Raw genomic sequence first — 18,716 nt, forward strand, 5'->3', positions numbered from 1 at the left:
TTGTGGCTTACTCATATGCCTCATAGACTATGAACTTGCTCTCCTCGACCTCGTCACAGACAATGACCTCCAATGGAAAGGCAATCCTAACGAGCTCATCGCTTCGTACGCTGCGGATGGCTACGCTCGCGTCAACGGCGCAGCCGCCTTCGTTACGACATTCGGGCCTGGCGAGCTCTCGGCGTACTGCGGCATGGCCGGCCAGTACTGCGAGTTCGTTCCAGTGGTGCATATCGTCGGGTACCCGACCGTCGCGGCGCAGCGCAGCCAGGCGATCATGCATCATTCGCTCGGGGATGGGCGTTTTGAGTATGTGGTCTCCAAATTCCAAGTACCCAATACTAAGAGAAGACATGACCTGACGAGCGGACAGCATGTATGAGAACATGGCGAAGCACATCACCGCCGCTACGACTGTGATTACGAACCCGCCGACTGCGGCGGCTGAGATTGATAGGGTGTTGAATATGATGATGCGGGAATCGAGGCCGGTGTATGTTGGCCTTTCGGTGGATATCGCGTATGAGATGATCTCCAGCGCGCCGTTGGCCAGTCCGATCACGACGTCTCTGCTGCAGAATAATCCGGAGCTAGAGAGAAAGGTGATCGCTGAGATCTTATCGAAAATCGAGAGGGCAGCTGAGCCTATTATCATTGTTGACGGAGGTATGCCATCCATTCTACGTGTTTAGCGACTGGGGAAGTCAGGGTGCTGACAAGAACGCCTCGATAGGAGCTGTGCGACACCAAGTGCTTTCCGAAGTCAACGAGCTCGTCGAACTCACCTCATTCCCAACCTTCGTCACGGCGATGGGTAAGAGCGGTGTGAATGAGGAACTCCCGAACTTTGGTGGAGTCTACGGTGGAGCGGGAACGCATCCTGGTGTAAAAGAGGCCATTGAGAGCTCTGATGCGGTATTATGGATCGGGAACTTTCCGGTTTGTCTGCTGCCATATCAGCCCTATCAGCATCTGGCTAATGTCCTTGACCACAGTCTGACTTTAACACGGGCGAGTTTACGACCGACGTCAAAGAAGAGATCACTATAGACTTCCAGCGATTCTCGGTAAAAGTACTAGCCTTTATATCTTGCAATTCATTGCAGTTACTGATCCATCCGTAGGTTGGCGAAGTCAAGTACAACGTAGCTATGAAATATGTAAGCCTGCTGTTTGCGTTTGAGGTACTCCGCTAGCAACATGCTGAAAATGTCCAGGTACTTGGAAGCCTCATCAAAGAACTACGACAAAAGTCGGTTTCAAAGTCTCCGAGAAACGTCACATGGAATCCGTTCCCTGTCAAAACCTTCTCCGACAGTGTTGAGCTCAAGCAGGAATTTCTCTGGCCGGTAAGTCCCTCATTTCTCATCTTATAGAGCATTTGTAACTGCTTACATAAATCACAAGTCTTTGGGTTCATTCTTCCGCCCTGGCGACATCGTCATCGGCGAGACAGGCACTTCTGCCTTCGGTCTCTGCGATTCCAAACTTCCCAAAGGTGTCATGATGTTCAATCAAACCGTCTACGGCAGTATCGGCTACGCGACTGGATCGATTGTGGGAGTTGGCCAGTCGATCAAAGAGAGTGGCGGCAAATGGAAAAGACCAATCCTGGTCACCGGAGAGGGCAGCATGCATCTAACCGTCCAGGCCATCGCGGACATGCTGCGCTGGGATTTAAGGCCAATCATGTAGGATATCGCTGCCTGCTCAAAGGTCTACAGCCTCTAACGAGATCATTGTAGTTTTGTCTTGAATAACGGAGGTTATACTATCGAGCGCCTCATCCACGGCAAAGACGCCTCCTATAATGAGGTCGCAATCTACGATTACAGCGCTCTGGCCAAAGCGCTTGGTCCGGCGCATCCGGCGAAGTATCATGGACCCGTCAAGACATGTGGTGATCTGACCAAGCTCTTGAAAGAACCCGGATTCGGTGATGCTGGTTGCTTTGAGGTAGGTCCATTGTGATTGACGAGATGCGGGAATCCGGCTGATCATCTTGCAGCTTGTTGAGTTGGTTTTGGGCCGACTGGATGCACCGGGGTCAGTCATCAAGACTGGTGCGGCTATCGATGAGTTTAACAAGGCGAAGGTGCAGAAGACTGTGCCAGGCGGCTAAGAGAAAGATCCTGGTGCAACTTTTTGTTTCCAAGACTATCGTAGCTATTACCTTATATTCGACCATGAATATCTTGGTCCGTTCCCACAGAATAAAACCTCAATGACGGCCGATACCATTTGCCTCTGTGAAGCCGAGATCTGTGGTGCTAGGAGTGACAAGACCCACTTACGAGTCTTTAAAGGATTAGAATTTATTCTATGTTACCAAACATAGCGTCCCAGTCTTGCCAATTGACGTTGGGTGAGAAGGTATCGTTTGAACTCAATGGATCGTCAAACTCGGGCGAAACCTCAAGATCTTGAAGCTCAAGCCCCGGCCAATTCATTTGCGGCGTGATACCGCTCTCGACTTCGGATCGGAGCTGAATAAGTTGCATCTGCGCTAACTGCACAACTTGCGCTCGTGTAGGAAGTGTATCCGGATTCAAGCCTGCTTTGATCCATGCCCGCAATCGTAGCCGGGTGATGAGATTCCAGGCCTCCTGACCGCCATCTAGTAAAGCCCGCGGCACAATGTGGTCACCCTGTGCACCGCTGATGCCTCCGTCAGGGCCGCATAGGGAAATGGCCTGGTCAATGATGGAACGTGAACTTTGGGCGTTGACTCCGTCAGGGTCCCGTTCGACTTCTTTGAGGAGTAGGATAATAGCATGGAGCGGTTGGTGGTTTCCTGGCCATGACCAGTGCCATCTCTGAAACTCGTGACATGCGGCCAGACAGATGTACTTGAGGAGAAATGAACGACAATTGTGAATGACACTGGATACAAGTGAGCTTTCAATATGCCTTCTGGAGCCTGGTGCTTTCACCTACCGAGGAAGTAGATTGCTCCATGCGCGACTGATTGCTCGGTTCAGGACGGGAGAATGCATGTACCACCAGTATCGGTCTCCCATCGCCCATAATACGAGTTTTGCCCAGGCGTTCAGCTCGTTATTATTTTCATAAGCTTCCGTGGCTGTAGATATCGTAATGCGCTTAGCTGTCTTTAATATACGTTCCTGGAAGCGCTCGAGCTCTTGCTGTGTACTTTTCAAATCGTCTGAAGTCATAGGCTTCGGTCCAAACGTCTTGTTCAGGAGTTCCCGTGCAAACACTACCCGGGAATAATATCAGTATCCAAACTTGAACTTGCCAATATGATGCGTTCGCTCATCAAGATCGGTAAGCTGACTCACAAGTATCCTCGATTTTGCCACGAGCAAAGATGCTTGCTGGCGAGACCATCGAGTCGGGATCAAGCACCTTTTGAGGCTGACAGCTTCCTTCTCGCAGTTTCTCTTCGTATTGTAACGCAGCCACCGTTCCCAGTAGTTCATCGCGCACCTCACTCAACATCCTGACATCCCAGGAGTCCCGATCGATGAGCGGAGGAAGACCAGATGCCAATGCGACAAGCACATCAATGCGAAAGACATGCCACCAAACCCTCCGCCTTACCTCAGCAGCTGTTGTCGATAAAGATGCCTGGAACAAGGAAGGTTCTCTATTTAGTCCAAGCATTTGCGCCACCCGAACTATGACGCCGACAAAACTAGCGGTGCTTAGCGGTTCTTCCTCACGCATCGATGTGCTCTGAAGGACGATATAAGCAGAGAGCGTCTCGACAGTGGGTAGCCGCGGGAAATTCGAGATCCGAAGTGCTCGAAAAGCCATCCAATATAACTTTAGCATAGCTTCCTCACGTTCATAAGTAGCGCAGTGGAGATCCCAGTCAGACTGAGTGCAAATCACTGTTCCGGCCCAAAGCGCCGCCAATACAAGCGGTGTCGCTGCAGTCGCGTTCTTCTCACTGCTACCTGATTTCAGTTCCCAGTACCGTTCGTATTCGATGCGAAAAGAAGGCTCATGGACGAGTGGGACGATTGCATGATAATTCCAGACGTATGTTTCAAAGAGGAAGTCACAGCAGTGCTTGGCCGGAAGGTTCTGCGCTTCTGGAGAGGATTGCTTCTGGATAAATGCGCGTATAGAAGCAGCTGAGGCCGGAGGAGTCGCAAGCAAAACCCCGGTGAGTGAGCCGCTTCTCCACGGTTGATCGTCCATCTCGGTAAGCGACATTTGACGGTTTAGGCCTCTTAGAAGGAACTCGATCTCATTAGCTTCCTGGCATATGTTGGCCCAAAAGCTCTTGGAAACGTAGCGAGTCTGGCCGCTACCCTGGACATCAAATAAACCCTCGTCATCATCCAGGAATGGGGACGCACGTGATGTCTGGCGTGCTCGCTTTGGAGAAGTTACATGTCCTGAATCTTTAGGGTTTGCCGGGTCTAACTTGGGCGTATCTCGCAGCGAATGCACCATGGCGGTCAAGCTTTCCAGTTTTTCCTCTAAACTTTGAAGACGCTCAGAAGGTATAGCGACGTCTGCGGAAGATGTCCCTCGAGCATTTAGGACGGCTGGTCCGGGAAGATCCGCGGGTATAAACTGGAATTCTCGACCTTCTTCCGTTCCCTCTTCGTACACACAAGTAATTTCCGGAGTACTAGCGCATCGAGCACACGTCGGCCTTGCCTGGTCGCAGCGCACCTTTCTCCTTCTGCATTCTCGGCAGGTGTTGGATGATCGCGGATGGCTACGACCTCGTCCTGTCCCGCTCATATTGCAAGCGAGAGCGTCGGCGGCTCGTACCGCCCTTTGCGAGAAAGAAAGTATGCGGTAAGAAAAGCGATTATTACTCGATGACTATGGCGTTGTTCGGGGATGAGGATGTTTTGGTGTCCGAGGGCTCGCTGACCCGCCGCTGAGCCAGCTGCCTCGCTAGTGAGCCGCCCCTGCCAGCTGATCTGCAGGATATCCACGCCTAGCGCACGCCAACAGCCGTGGATATCTACTAATCTCCACGGGCACTGCTGAGCCTGCTGCTGAGTGCCCGTGTACCGTACTGCCTGTTGGCCGAACTGTTGTGGCTGTATCAAAACGCTGTACAATTCCTGCCCTTTGCAGTATAGCTGCTGAGCGGCTGCTTGCTCTCGTGCCCGCCACCACAATAGCTACTGCAGCAGCATCTGCCACTGCACAACGGCCTAGCTAGATGATGATGGCGTATATAGAGAGAGGAGAGGCCCTTCCTGTAAGTTGCCTGCTAGGCCTATAGAACCAGGACAGGAAGATATGCCGCCAAAAAAACACGACCGCAGCGCTGCAAGCGCGCGGATATTACCATCGCGAACAATACTGAACTACGCGCTAACGCGCAAGAGATTCTGGCCACTATACAGCAGCAACGGCCAGAGAATACGCACCAGGTGTATACTCCAAAGCAACAAGAATTTAAGGTATTTCTTGCCAGGGCCTAGCTAGCTAGCTAGCTAGCCAGCTGCTATACACGCGTTTCCTACACGCGTATATACACGCATTTGCTAACTATATTCCCTAGGAATTCTACACACAGAAGTAGTACTATAACAGTAATATAGTTATAGAGGATAAGCTACTACTATTTTTTATAAAAAATGTAGCTAATAAACCCCTAAAAGCTAAGTTATATAAAATGGGGAGGGATATTAGCACACCCCCTAATCACTCCGCGCACGCCCCCTTTTTCACTCCACGCACACCCCCCCCTCTTGGCGCTTCACCACCTTCTAATTGGCTCGGAGCAACGCGGAGCTTCCTCTGGGCATTCAGCTTTACATCTCTCTGCACGTGATACTATACGCGAGGCCGTACGTGAGCTCGTACGTGAGCTTGTACGTGAGCTCGTACGTGAGCTTGTACGTGAGCTCATATATAAGCTTGTACGTGAGCTCGTACGTAAGGCTATATAAGGCTATACGAATCGGCATAGCTATACAGCCTTTCCGTTCTACGGTGCATTCTTTCCAATTCGTGCAGCCGTATATACAGCCGTACGTGAGCTCATATGTAAGGCCACACGAATCGGAAAGAATGCACTGTAAAATAGAGAGGCTGTATAGTTATGCCGATTTGTATAGCCTCACGTATGAGCTCACGTACGGCTACGTGAATAAGAAAGGCTACACGTGCGAATGCACGTGAGAATAGAGCTCCGGGCGAAGCTCCGAGCCGCTCCAGCCAATCAGAAGATCAGACGAGAGGAGGGGTGTGCGTGGAATGAAGTGTGCGTGGAATGAAAAAGGGGGTGTGCGCGGAGTGATTAGGGGGTGTGCCAATATCCCTCCCCTAGTGTTTTCTCGATAACAGACAAGCAAGCTTGCGTCACCAGAAAAAGGATTTTACTCTGTCACAAAACCTAGGAACAGTAAATGCCTGCACCATCCTTAGAGGTTTTCTCTTCACCCCAGCTATTCTAGCCTTCCTGATTTCCCTGTAGTTGGGAGGCACAAGTATTGGTGGCTAAAAGCATATTATCCCAACAGTCTCTTCAGCCAGGCACACGTCCTTCACGGAAGTTGAATATCCATACACCAATTGCAAACTTCCTTCACCGTGGTCTTCGCCTTTTCCTCTGTATGTCCTATAATCCGCTCGGCATCGGACTCCCATGTGATCTCTGTAAAATAGGGGTCTTTCTCCGCAAATTCACCATCTTCGTCCAACTCAGTGACCAATTTCACTTCCACCATCTTGAAGCCAGTCCAACTACGATACATGTGCAATATGGCGTTGCCTTGAGCATCCGGCCCGTCGGCGTACACGAACCATTTATCCTCCATGGCAGTTGGCTGGAAGCCGTTGAGCAATTTGGGGAGGTCGGCTCGTGGAATTGACTGGTTCCATTTTGAGGTGATCGGCTTTTCAAATGGATGCGTTTCCCAGTTTGAGGCAGTAACACGTTCGGTCGCTGGTTTCCCTCTTTGGCCGAATTCTGACCAGTGTCGAATGGCATTGAACTCATCAGAGTTGAGGTTGCTCATGTTGAGTAAGGGTTGGCAGGTGCATTTTTCCAAAGAAAATGTTGGAAAAAAGTTGAGAATGTTGTTGGCTGATGCCTATTCAAAAGCTAGCGAGTTTGTTTCCCATATATATAGTCAGTCGAATGATCACGCGGCTGACACCCCACTTTGTGGCTGTGCTAATAGGGCACGGCTCAGCCCACAACGCACTAGCTGAGTCACGTGGATGCCGAGCTTTTGCCAATAAAAGGCTGGTTCTACCTAGGCATACTTTGTGGTAAGTAATATTAGTACCCCGCCACCTGCAGTAATTAACTCCTTACTATTACACCAACCTCAAGGCCCTTTCTATAGACTTAACTCGTTGTCTTCCGTCGACATTGGAGGCTAATCCGTCTAGGAACATGCCTATCTGTAAATTTTGCAAGGATCTTGATCTTTTTCAATTGACTCTTTCTCTCCCTAACCTGAATGCTGGTTCAAGAAATGGTTGCGCCGCTTGTAGCCTACTGCTAGCTGGTATTAAGCGCTTCATTAAGGTTAATAGTATCTCCACGATCTAAATTTATGTCGATCTTGCTCTCTATGCCAAGATTCATACAAACGGCTCTAACGTAGTCGGCGGGGCGAGTGGGCCACCTCATCAAATCGCGATCACAAAATCAGGAATTACTCGACAACGAACAATTGTATTGTATATAGCTATCTACTAGCTAGTTGCCTGCCGTCTAGGGCACGTACGTGCATTGTGTTCTAGTGAACTGCACATGCTGCACTTAGGTGGTGCTCGTTGCCGTGGGCCGCTGCCTCTGCTACCACCTCTGCTGCCACCTCCTGGGCAGTAGATGCACGAGAGGCCCCTTCTGCGGCTGATAGCACCCCTCCCCTAGCTATATACGTGCGCTTCTGTGCCTTCTTCCTTTTCTAGCGCTGGTTTTCCATCTGTAGCCTCTCAACTTCGTTGGCAAGTAGGGTAACCTTTAATATCGCCATTTCGTACCCCTTAGCAAGCTGGCCAAGGGCTCGTTCTGTTGGACTTGGTGGGCTATGCGTACGACGCTTGAGATAGCTCCTTACGAAGGCCGTCTGCTGCTGTAGCTCATGGATATTGTGTGGTGTTTCGGCTGCCCAAGGTGCATTTGATGGTGGACGGGCCGGTGGCGGTGGTGTCTGATATTCGGCATGCAGCTGTGCCAGCACATGATCTGGATTGTATGGAACCAAACCAATGGCTGCAAAACCTGCCTGTATATTGGATTCATGCAGAGCTGTTTGCCTGGCCTGCCTGTACAACGGTAGGAATTCGTGTTTATCAATGTGATTGACGCTGCTGGCTATTATCTGTTCAACGCCGCATCCGTAGGCCTGCTTCAGCGCCGAGAAACAGCCTACATCTAGGGGCTGGAGTAGATGCGATGAATGCGCAGGCATACAGAGGACGACTATCTGATGATCCAGGCAGATCTGATCGAATTCGGGATTGACGTGGCTGCCGTGACCATCTAGCACTAGCAGCCGATGCGTGCCAACAGTGCGATCCTTTGTATACTTCAGATCAGCATTACATTCCCGAAGCGCAGAGCAACAATGCCAGTCACATCCAAGCTCGTCACGGCAGCGCCCTCAAACGCTCGTGCCGCAACCACTTCTCCGAGTAGCCCAAGCCAACCGCTTTCTCGCCATGGGGAATCAGAGCAGCTTGCTGCCTTTGAATTGGTTGCACTCTTCAAGGATATGCTGAAGATATCACAAGCGGCGCAGGAAGTACCGCCTCCTTCTGAGGTTCAAGTGATTGAAGAGAAAAAGCAACCTAGAACCAGAGCTTCCAAGGTTGAGTTCAAGCTAGTGAATGAGATGTATGCCCCCAAAACTGAAATAAAATGTGTACAAGCTAACAAAGTCCCTTGTACAGCTGGGACACTTGAAAGGAATGAGCTTAACGTCTTTCAGAGGATTGGGAATATTCATTTTGGAAATAGAGAGATGGGCGTTCAGCTTATTATCTGAAGTTAATAGACTCCTAAGATGTCCTCAGCAGCCTGTAAGACTTGATGGGAAAAGGAAATCGAGATGGACGGACTAAGGACATTAATCTGAGGACGAGATTTGGAGAGTTTACGCGAATGTGATGATTGCAACATTCCATTACGTCAAAGCCGGCTCGCGAGATTAGAAGGACTGTGCTTTTAGAAGAATATTCTGCAAACACTGGCAATAGCAACAAGACCGACAGGGCCCTTAGTCCTGATTGAATGGCCAAAGCCAGTCGCAATTGGTAGGCTTGGGACGGTCGGGCTCATTGCAAGGACTAGTGGTATTTCGATATTGTGACAGGAACACACGACTGGCTTCGGGTATATCTTGAGGAGTTTCAGACATGTTGATCTTTGACTACGAGTACCACAAGTCCCGGCGATCGAGCCGACACAGACAATAAGAGAAGATGCCATAAAGGCATCACTCTCGTCGCTTGAAGCTTTGGAGCGTTGATTCTCGCGCTCACCTCTTTCTGCTTCGCTTTCAGCTCGGCCACGCCGCTTTCCGCTGCCTCTGTACAAACCCTCTACGAGCTTCCCGAGCGTCACCTTCTTGGCACCAGCTAAGACGGATTTGGGAAGGGGTGAAATGAAATGCAAGCCCGTTCGATGCTGTTCGCGGCCCATAGCCTATCTTCAATGTCGCTCTTATCACCATGCTTCCATCGTAGTCGTTCTTCCAGGGCGGGGCCGATGTCGTGGATGGGAGGCATACGATCGAATATTGACTTTTCAAGGTCGAGACGCGAGACAACATTATTGGATAAGGTGGTTGTTCTATCGGAGGCATCGTGGGCGGGTTCGTCACTTGGCCTGGCATTCGTTAGACGGCGATGGACCGAGATGATGACGGAAAGGAACCTACCCGACTATCTTTGCCTACACTTCTTGCTCTGCGTGTTCTATTTGCGCATTTTCGAAGGCGCTCTGATCCTTCCTTAACTCATTGTGAGCCTGTTCCAGGACGCGGAGTTTCTGTAACAATACCTCTACCGTCTGCCTCAGCGCGAAGCCCTCTTTCGAAAGTGCTGCAAGACCCTACAGGTAGTGGTTGTGGTCCCTGATAGGCTATTACAACTCGTCCTTGAGGATATTGCCTTAGTGAAATTGATTCCTCCCTGGCTGGCATCTTGATTGAATGTGGGAGTAGCGGCGGCTGAGACGGATCCTGCGCGTCAAAACGTGCGTACGAGACGTTCCGTCTGGTGCTGTATGCCATTGGCATTTCATCGAGTTAATTAACATTAGCATGGAGAGCTGGGAATAAGTCCCAGTTGATGCGGCGCAGTTGTGTTGCCTCGCTGAAGCTACGCAGGCAGAGGCCGCCGCGACTGACACATCACGTGATATGGACATGGTATGGTTCTGCCGACAGATGAGAGTGCTGCCTCAATTAACTATCTGTCATCATACTTCTCATATTTCAACCCCAAAGACGTGGGATTTCTCCCATGAGACTCATAAAATACGTACGTAAAGTTCCCTTTCATGAGCTAGACACGTGCTGTCTTCTGATCCACTTCAGCTTATTTATCATCACGACGCCGCCATCAAGTCCCCGACGTGCACTCCTCGTCAATTTTGCATCTTCTGGAATCCAGAACCATCAACCGGACTGCCTTTGCTGCTACTTGAATCAATCGAAATGCTGGGGAGGCCCTTTTTCTTGCTGGAAGCAAGAACATCCAAATCTAGATACCAACATCTGCGAACCCAGCATGGACAACGCTTTGTAAAGCGCTGGCATAGCTTCCGAAGCCGGGATCTCGAGATTTCAATGCCCAGCTTCCCTGCTGCCTCTGATTACCACTACTGTGACGAGAATGGACCACAAAAAGCTGCCAAATGAACTCCTTGCCGAAATTTTCTCCTACACACACGACTCTCCAACTTTAAAGAACATTGCGGCTTCTTCGCGCATATTCCGGGCCCTCGCAACGCCAATTCTGTATTCTTACTTCTCGGGCCACACCAGCCAGAAGAACAATGCGCCAAGGAAGTTGTTCCAATTCGTCCGGTCCATCGTGAACAACCCGCCCCTTGTACAACATGTGAAGCATGTTGACTTGGTAGTCGGACCGTGCGAGCATTATGATTGCCAGTCAGACGGTGGCATGCCTTCTTCCAACCTGGGGCCGAAATTTATGATGTCCTCCTCCTTCGTAAAATACACTCCCTATATTTCACTCCAGATTACCCTCTCCTACGTATACAGCACGCAGACCCAGAGCCTAGCGCACTAGGATCAACACAGCGGTTAGCTAGGACCCTATACGGCCCTCTAACAGCAGCTTACGAAGTAATTTTCCACTAGCTAAGACACGAGGTGTTCCGCTTGGGGTCATGCTTCTATGCCTTCTGTCGAACCTCGAGGATCTGTGTGTCTCTCTTTTCGATCATTCCGAATTCTCAGCCACATTATTCTGCCTCCCGTCTCAACGCGTGGCTTCCCTCGCCAACGTTCGGAAAATACGATGGGAAAGCCGGAGCGATGACTTTCAAGACGTGCCCACCGCGACACTTTTTCAATGGCTATGTCTTCCATCTCTGGACAGCTATTCAGCCCTTGGTGTCGACTTCATTGGTGGTCATTTTCCATGGGATCAAACTTTCACGCTTACGTCACTTGAACTCATCGGCGCCCGCATTGTTGACATTTATTTTGAGTACTTCGACGCAGTGCTAGAAAGATGTACGATGCTGAAAGCATTCGCCTTTGTTGCTGGCCCTCGACTGCAATACCATGGCTTTGTAAGTCCTGGAAACATCATCAAACTCCTGAGTACGCTCGTCAGCGGTACTTTGGAACGCCTAAGGCTCGAATTCGGCATGGCATCAGAATACTATGCCTACACAGACCTCATCAACTCATCTGCAGACAATCTGACTCGGTTAGAGCACCTCAAAGTTTTGAGCATTGATGTACAGCCCGTTCTTGGCTCGGATGCGCATGGTGCGTCTGTGGACATCGAGAAAGTCTTCCCACGAAATATTTCCGACCTCTCACTCTACTTGTGCGGATTGAGTACACAGCAAGAAATCGATGACCTGACATATTCAGGCATTCGGCAAATTTGCCCGGACTTGAAGGTCCTGAGAATCGACATGGTCAAGATACTTCTTCATCCCTGCGTACTTAGAGTCTCCGGAGGGGACTTCCGTTCAATCGGTTTAGATTTCCAGTACGATCTCACAGAGAGATACCGGGGAGAGGGAGATGATGAAGGACATGTGCTCTATCAGAAGTTAGACTCATAGCTCATAGCATCATCTCTTCGAGATCCACGCCGTACCTGCAGAATCTTCTACGCAGTTTTCAAGCAATCGATATTTTCTTCAATACAGCTATCATGGCAACGGCCGCGACAGGCCAATCAACTACCTCCTACCCCAGAATCAACGCGTCTACCTACGACCCACCCTAGTATATAGCTTGCTATAGCAATGATATAAATCGAAAACAACAGGCTATTCACCACAAGGCGACGATCTCGATACGAGAATGAGCGGCTTTGCAATTGTAATGTAAAGTCTAGCAATTCCAAGGGGAAAGCCCCGGACTCTAGGAGGGAGAGCACGACCTGGGCAGTCTAACGGTCGAAGAGGTCTAGGCCGACATCGATTCAAACATCAAGAGCAGAGAGCGAAAGCGATGCCGCGGAAGAATTTTGAAGTTGAGCTGGCCGACGCGGATCACAAACCACGTGATTCAATGGTTACGACGCAACAGATAGAAAATGCCACGCTTGCACATCTATATAATGCTCCTAGGTGCTGCAATACTCTGAACTATAGTGGGTTCATTGGAGAGCATTGGGTGTATCCCGGCGTCAATGGCCGTCTTTCCTCGCTGGTTGATACTTACCGCTTAGGGGCTTGCTCAAGAAGATCAAGCATATCGGCGTCTTCTACGGCAACGCAGGCAGAAAGGATGGCATCATGCCAGGCAGCACATCTGACGACATGGTCCATCTTCTGTCCGAGCTCGAGGATCTGGCAACGTTCACCGTGGAGTTCACCGGAAATGTCAAGGAACTCGAGCGTTGCCATAATGGGAAGATGTCGCTGGTGTTCTTTGGCGACTTGCTCGTGCAGTTCGAGATGGACGAGAAGGACGCGGACGCAGATTTCACGTGGAGGCGACCAAGAGTCGTGATCTGCAAGTCGGCACAAGACTAACACTTTGTCAATGCACATCCTGGTCGGATTTGTTACAAGTGATGAAGATACTTCTGGTCTCAGTGAGGTGGGTCTCGGTGAGGTGGGAGTCGTGTACTCTTCTATCGAGCAGGCTGTTCTAGTGCCGTTTAAAGGCAAGTTTTGATTCGAAATGACGGGAACTGTCTTGAAGTCCAGTCTTGTCAGGGTATCCAACTAGGCCCCGAAACGCTTTGGGTGAAGATGTGTTCTTCGTGGTCGAGCTAGACTACAGCTTGATGCCACCATAGGACGGCAGTCATAATTTCGCTAGTAACTAAGTTTATTCAATTCGCCTGTGAACACAGATAGTAAGAGAAGGGTGGATGTAAGGAGGCCGACGTCCTCCTACTGTACCTGTCCAGACTGCCCTTTTGGCCGTCCACTACTCCGCGCCAGTGCTTTCCCTTCCCAAGGCACTTTAGGCCCATACATCACCGATGAAAGAAGCGCCAAGTACAGGTTAGTTGCTTAGCTTACAGATTAGCTTAAGTAATTACTGTGGACGCTAAATTGCGAAGGAAGATATTAATAGTCCACAAGTTTAGCCACAGGGAAATCACAGGGTTTGAATTGTGCTCTTGCTCGCTCGACACCACCGTCAGGGGCGGTCTAGTTGCCAGGTAGCCAATGAGTCAAAAGGCAGGTCAGTTCTCATGCTGCCAAATGCCCTCGGCGGTGCCCTTACATCAGACAATCGTAGCAACATCCCTTTGCTCTGAGAGCTTCAAGGTAGCGTTTGAAATTTCTTCTTCAAGGACACACACAAAGTGGGAAGCTCGATGAAAAAAGAGGATCCAGCAAGCATGAAAGCCTGAGGCGTTGTGGGTCGGACAACGTTAACCATAAAATTTGAAAGAAAATCGCGATCTCTCACCAGAGATATGGCGCATGCACCATATTATAGCTCAGACGATCATAGGCCTAGCTTTGTGATCAGAGTATGATTTAGAAATTCCACTATCCACCACAGAGTCCCCGAAACGCTGGACACAGAAACTTGGAATTTGCCGTGAGCAACGAGGGAGTGCCGGCAGACCAATCAAATCGGACGACTCAGCTTTCCCCATAAAGAGATGGGCAAATCAACCAAGTGGCAGACCTAGAAAGTTGCATGAAGAGACGAACCGAGCGCAACGCTCGGTGTCTGTGTATAAGCAGCAAGAGGGATTGCTGGCATAGCAGACGATGCTACTCTAGGTTTCGAGGCTCCTGGATACCATATCGCTCGCGAACGGGTTTCGACACGTCACTCGTACTACCCCCGCCGTCCCTCACTTCCTACCCAAGGCTACTTTCCCGCAATATGTCACCATTGCTTTGGTCAAACTTGAAAGCTTGTCGCAGTACCCTCGGAGTTGCGCCAGGTGAAAGGCGCCCAGAATGCGTGACCGGCGCGATGGAGTACTCTGCCTGCCGCTCGAGTTCGGTGTTCGAGTGCATTCTGGGGACAGTGGTGCACTAATCCTCCCAAGTCGGGAGCGTTCATGCATTGGCCAAAACCCATATTCGAATGTGTGAGTCGGACATATTTCCCGTGTCTTGTTTGAAGCTGACAGGCGGAGAAGCTCGTATCGTGGGTAGGTATCTCGACCGATCCGAAGTTCGCGGCGGGCATCTGTCGTGAAGTTCAGCGTGGGCGCGCGCCGTTGCGTTGCGGATGAAGAAGAGAAGATGAAGCGAGGAGCACGCAGTTGATGATGCCGTAGCAGAAGCGATTGGCGCTAGTGCTTAAGTGGATTACACGTGATAGACCCAGTGAATTGAATCTCCAAGCCGGCCCTAGTTCACTCTCACCTTCGACTTCATTATAAGCCCTCCTCTGAAGCTGGTTGAACCTCCAAGGGTCGTTCAAGGACTATCGTTTCCCTACCGCCAGCCAGAAGTTGCCCTCGGGCGCTCACATAGCGGTCACTCGTCGACACCAGCCAAGCCTCGCCAGTCAAACGACGAGTCCAACCTGCTAAATCCGCTGCTCCAACCTCAACAACTTCACTCGACTACCTCATGCATCATCTCTATATCTCACCTCGCCACAGCCTTGAATTATTCTCAAGATGCTGAATTCGAAGGCCACCGACCAGGGACCAACCTCAACAGCTCCCCACGATGGTGCCACCGCGCCATCCCCGGAAGCAGAAGTGAGCTACACTACCGACCAACACTCCCCCAGCTCCGATTCCTCCTTCCCCCAGTTCCCTCGTCTTCCAAAGGAACTACGCCTTAGCATCTGGCGCATGGCAACGACATCGCACGAGCTGTCGACACCCCCCCGCTGGATAACCCTCACCCACCATACCGAGATGGACCCGACCTCGAGGCTGACGGAGCCCGTCCGTCCGGCGGCTATCACCGTATCCCCATGGGATCCCAGCACGCTGAATGCCAGCTACGAAGCGCGAGGCGAAACACTGAAGCTACTCCGCCGCAAATCGCAGATCCTATCCCTCCATATAGCCGGCAACGTACCGCCGCTGGAAGTCCCGTTTGACTACGAGAAGGACGTCTTGTACCTGGCTGGCGAGGGGGCTACGCGTCGAGCAGATGCAGCTCAGATCATGAAGTTCTGGTCAACATCATCTGTCATCCCAAAAGAACAGCGAGAGCGGGTCCGCCATCTGGCGGTCGGATACGCAGACAATGCGGGCTTAACGGAGCAGGCAAGAAGAAATGAATTCTGCAACGGCCTGGCAGAGTTCACGGGTCTGGAATCGCTGACTATTGTTACGAACGGCCGCTGGCAGGGTATCCGAAAGTGGATCTACAGTTTCGAAAACACGCATGGCGCATGTCCCGGGGTGCTTTTCCGAAGCATCCTCGCTGAGGTGCAGCGGACTCTCCCAAATTTCCCATGGTTCGCAAACTTCAGCTACGTGGAGGACCACAGGGGTTTTCCGAGTGAAGATGAGTCGGATGGAGAGTCTACAGATTACGGTGAAGAGGATGATTTCTACGACGATGGCTATTGAGATAATTCGGATGGTTCGGAAGCTAAATAGGGGTAGGCCGTTGGAAAATCATACTGATCGGACTTGCTTCGTCGAGGTTGCGTTACGGATCCAAGGTCGGGTAGGGGATATCAAAACATAAGCTTACAGTCCGGCCACTCTTTGCAATTGCTTGGGACGCCCCGTTACGCTTTGAACTCCAAATGCGACGTAAAGATCAACACAGTGAATATGCCCTTTTGACTAATTGGAGACATGTTAGCTAAGACGCTCCTTACACTGGTGTTGAGAGAGCAAGAGTGGAGCTGGACTAGTGTTATATCCGTGTGCTCAGATTTATGACATAGTACTTGTACTTCTTGAATGGATCGGGAGAGTCTCGAAGCTATAAGCATGAATGAGCCAGCACAGACTCAAGCATCCTTCGAATATGTTATCCAACCAAATAGAAGCGCAGTGGTGTATATATGCATTTCTCGCGATGTCCAGCCAAATTATGCTCTTCATTCGCAGTACCTATTCCCAAGGCTCAATGCCAGGCTGAGTAAATCGCAACACCGTAGTGATAAATCGGTCTTTAGACAGCCTTCAAAGTCATCTGCCCGAGCACACAAGCATGATTTAACGTAATGCTTACAGTCAAGATTTCCCCAGAACGTCATCGGTGCTCTACTAGGTAGATGGCATTCACCCACGCATTATTTGTCGAGGAAATTTGCGGCGTGGTCTTTCCGACTGCCTCTATAAATCTCTCGCCGGGAAGGTAACCGCACGAAGCTTCTCCGTCAATCAGCACATACTAACGTGGCCATTCGCAGCCTGCCTCGACTGCTGTTCAGTAAGTTCCTTCCACTATATAGCAGAAAGGTAGCTCACATGGAGGCTCCTAGATACGGTCACTCCACCTCCGAAATCCCAGATTTCTTTCCATCCAACCCAATCTACAGTGCCGCATCACTGCAACGATGCCGAGCTGGAAGAGGAAGAAGTACCGCCGGAACAAGAAGCTCCGGGCTCGGGCTGCCGATACACAGCCCTCCGGTTCAGAAGTGGAGAAGCATGTTTCTCCGGGGCATCCTCCCAGTCCTCCACCAGCACTCCCAAACTTCCAAGTCCTGCCAACCGAGCTGCGCTTCGACATCTGGTGCCGTGTAGCCTCGCCTCCGAAGTGGCAACCCATTCGCCGCTGGATAGCTCTCACTTACCACGTTGAGTACGAAACGCACGACTCGGTCAAAGTTACCCGTCCTGAGACCATCACCGTGAGGCCTGGCCAACCAGACAATCTCTTCGTCAACACGGAAGCGCGCGATGAGACTGAGAGGTTCTTCAGAGATGAGAAGCGTCTCCTCACCGTGGCAATGTCAGACAAAGATCCTCCGAGACAGATTCACTTCAACTACGACTGCGATATCCTATACCTCCCCGGCGAGAACGCCGTAGCTACATCGAACGCCGCAGAGACCATGGCCTTTTGGAGTACCTCCTTCGCTATTCCCGTCGAGCAGCGTGACCGCATCCGCCACCTAGCTATTGGATACTTCAACGAAAAGAGCCTAAGCGTCCAGCATGCTAGACTAGCGTTCTGCGAGGGGCTGCGGAAACTCGGGCACTTGAAATCATTGAGAATGGTCATGAAGAAGATTGCTAGAGGCCCCATGCCGACGGTGTTCGAGCGGGAGCACGGAGGTCAGCCTGAGCTGTTCTTTCGTAGGATGGTCGAGGACTTCCGGCAGAAACATCAAGAGTTCTCTAAAGTGAGGGTTATGGTATGCCATGAGGGCAGTCAGGGGCGGACTGGCCAGGGAGCTCGGCGAAGGACAATTCTTGATCGAGAGTCCGAGGATGAGGTAGGTGGAGATTGAGGGCCCATGAGAGAGGGTTAGGATGGGTATTATACAGATAGCATGTTATGCGTATGATGGTTACTTCAACTACCGAGACTCTTAGACCACAGATCTCACACCACTTTGGGGGTTTCCGTATGCTGCATGTATCCTAATCCAAGCTATTAGGCTTGAACAATACTTCTGCCTAGCTGACATAGGCAGTCCTGAGCCTCGTTCGGATGTAGATACGGAATCAACTACTTCGGAGTTAAGACCCCAATATTTCAGGTGACCAAAGATTTCATTGTCACAGAAAATGCGGAGATGCTCTAACGTGACGGTTCACAGCCAGTAAGTCTAAAGTGTGATGAGAGTCATGATAGTGCAATGATCGACGCGATGAAGAAGGTAAAGTGGGGACTGAGGTAGGAGCTTCGAAGGTAACGATCACCATCATATGAATTTGAAGATCTTCAGCAAATGTCTAGCGAGGCAGAGATGATCGAGGAACAGAGACAGTGATAACTGAAATGTGTGTGCTTAGGTGCAAATCAGAATCAAAGAGATGAGAGCTAGAAGATTGAAAGTACACAGAGAAGTTGAAAGCATAGGACAAGTTCTTCTTCAAGTTCCCACGACAAGGCGAGAGGCTCAATGAAAAGAGGGAGGATCCAACGAGCATGCAAGCCCGTGGCGCTGAGACAGCGTTAACCAAATCAGCAATCAACAACACACAATCGGACACTTCCACTACCGCCTTGG

General features: G+C 50.6%; 8 protein-coding genes across 8 annotated transcripts; 6 read left to right on the plus strand and 2 right to left on the minus strand.

The window, feature by feature from the left end:
- The first annotated feature begins 203 nt into the window (after positions 1-203).
- On the plus strand, positions 204-2,288 carry BDZ99DRAFT_461428 (DHS-like NAD/FAD-binding domain-containing protein). Its single transcript, XM_033719618.1, has 9 exons — positions 204-309; positions 374-666; positions 734-939; positions 996-1,073; positions 1,125-1,160; positions 1,218-1,349; positions 1,408-1,691; positions 1,746-1,956; positions 2,009-2,288. Exons 2-9 carry the CDS (start codon positions 387-389, stop codon positions 2,120-2,122), a joined length of 1,341 nt encoding a protein of 446 aa, XP_033578300.1. The 5' UTR covers positions 204-309; positions 374-386; the 3' UTR covers positions 2,123-2,288.
- Positions 2,186-4,529, minus strand: BDZ99DRAFT_273857 (uncharacterized protein). Its single transcript, XM_033713921.1, has 4 exons — positions 4,284-4,529; positions 3,303-4,230; positions 2,938-3,220; positions 2,186-2,883 (listed from the first exon to the last, which is right to left on the minus strand). Exons 1-4 carry the CDS (start codon positions 4,311-4,313, stop codon positions 2,316-2,318), a joined length of 1,809 nt encoding a protein of 602 aa, XP_033578301.1. The 5' UTR covers positions 4,314-4,529; the 3' UTR covers positions 2,186-2,315.
- Positions 4,530-6,133: 1,604 nt separating this feature from the next.
- BDZ99DRAFT_273999 (uncharacterized protein) lies at positions 6,134-7,050 on the minus strand. Its single transcript, XM_033713923.1, has one exon. The coding sequence runs from the start codon at positions 6,963-6,965 to the stop codon at positions 6,492-6,494; it is 474 nt and encodes a 157-aa protein (XP_033578302.1). The 5' UTR covers positions 6,966-7,050; the 3' UTR covers positions 6,134-6,491.
- A 1,233-nt stretch (positions 7,051-8,283) lies between these two features.
- BDZ99DRAFT_274026 (uncharacterized protein) lies at positions 8,284-9,067 on the plus strand. The gene has a single exon (XM_033713924.1). The coding sequence runs from the start codon at positions 8,463-8,465 to the stop codon at positions 8,949-8,951; it is 489 nt and encodes a 162-aa protein (XP_033578303.1). The 5' UTR covers positions 8,284-8,462; the 3' UTR covers positions 8,952-9,067.
- Positions 9,068-11,323: 2,256 nt separating this feature from the next.
- Positions 11,324-12,238, plus strand: BDZ99DRAFT_474913 (uncharacterized protein; the record flags this gene model as incomplete). Its single annotated transcript, XM_033721940.1, has 1 exon — positions 11,324-12,238. One exon carries the CDS (start codon positions 11,324-11,326, stop codon positions 12,236-12,238), a length of 915 nt encoding a protein of 304 aa, XP_033578304.1.
- A 197-nt stretch (positions 12,239-12,435) lies between these two features.
- On the plus strand, positions 12,436-13,374 carry BDZ99DRAFT_274064 (uncharacterized protein). Its single transcript, XM_033713925.1, has one exon. The coding sequence runs from the start codon at positions 12,633-12,635 to the stop codon at positions 13,134-13,136; it is 504 nt and encodes a 167-aa protein (XP_033578305.1). The 5' UTR covers positions 12,436-12,632; the 3' UTR covers positions 13,137-13,374.
- A 1,851-nt stretch (positions 13,375-15,225) lies between these two features.
- Positions 15,226-16,275, plus strand: BDZ99DRAFT_274070 (uncharacterized protein). Its single transcript, XM_033713926.1, has one exon. The coding sequence runs from the start codon at positions 15,235-15,237 to the stop codon at positions 16,144-16,146; it is 912 nt and encodes a 303-aa protein (XP_033578306.1). The 5' UTR covers positions 15,226-15,234; the 3' UTR covers positions 16,147-16,275.
- Positions 16,276-17,090: 815 nt separating this feature from the next.
- Positions 17,091-17,990, plus strand: BDZ99DRAFT_518622 (uncharacterized protein; the record flags this gene model as incomplete). The annotated part of the gene is made up of 1 exon (XM_033725315.1): positions 17,091-17,990. The coding sequence occupies one exon, from the start codon at positions 17,091-17,093 to the stop codon at positions 17,988-17,990; it is 900 nt and encodes a 299-aa protein (XP_033578307.1).
- Between the last annotated feature and the right edge of the window lie 726 nt (positions 17,991-18,716).

Source organism: Mytilinidion resinicola (genome assembly GCF_010093595.1).
Source record: "Mytilinidion resinicola strain CBS 304.34 unplaced genomic scaffold BDZ99scaffold_7, whole genome shotgun sequence".
Lineage (NCBI taxonomy): Eukaryota > Fungi > Ascomycota > Dothideomycetes > Mytilinidiales > Mytilinidiaceae > Mytilinidion > Mytilinidion resinicola.

What these genes read in the sequence shown, in the direction of transcription:
- BDZ99DRAFT_274070 (XM_033713926.1), top strand. Translation starts at nt 15,235, where the DNA reads ATGCTGAATTCGAAGGCCACCGACCAGGGACCAACCTCAACAGCTCCC.
- BDZ99DRAFT_274064 (XM_033713925.1), top strand. Translation starts at nt 12,633, where the DNA reads ATGCCGCGGAAGAATTTTGAAGTTGAGCTGGCCGACGCGGATCACAAA.
- BDZ99DRAFT_273999 (XM_033713923.1), bottom strand. Translation starts at nt 6,965, where the DNA reads ATGAGCAACCTCAACTCTGATGAGTTCAATGCCATTCGACACTGGTCA.
- BDZ99DRAFT_273857 (XM_033713921.1), bottom strand. Translation starts at nt 4,313, where the DNA reads ATGATGACGAGGGTTTATTTGATGTCCAGG. An exon ending in GGGTTTATTTGATGTCCAGG is followed by an intron (nt 4,231 to 4,283) that starts GTAGCGGCCAGA and finishes AACATATGCCAG; the next exon opens with GAAGCTAATGAGATCGAGTT. An exon ending in TGGAGCAATCTACTTCCTCG is followed by an intron (nt 2,884 to 2,937) that starts GTAGGTGAAAGC and finishes ACTTGTATCCAG; the next exon opens with TGTCATTCACAATTGTCGTT.
- BDZ99DRAFT_274026 (XM_033713924.1), top strand. Translation starts at nt 8,463, where the DNA reads ATGCGTGCCAACAGTGCGATCCTTTGTATACTTCAGATCAGCATTACA.
- BDZ99DRAFT_461428 (XM_033719618.1), top strand. Translation starts at nt 387, where the DNA reads ATGGCGAAGCACATCACCGCCGCTACGACTGTGATTACGAACCCGCCG. An exon ending in ACAACGTAGCTATGAAATAT is followed by an intron (nt 1,161 to 1,217) that starts GTAAGCCTGCTG and finishes GAAAATGTCCAG; the next exon opens with GTACTTGGAAGCCTCATCAA. An exon ending in GTGATGCTGGTTGCTTTGAG is followed by an intron (nt 1,957 to 2,008) that starts GTAGGTCCATTG and finishes ATCATCTTGCAG; the next exon opens with CTTGTTGAGTTGGTTTTGGG.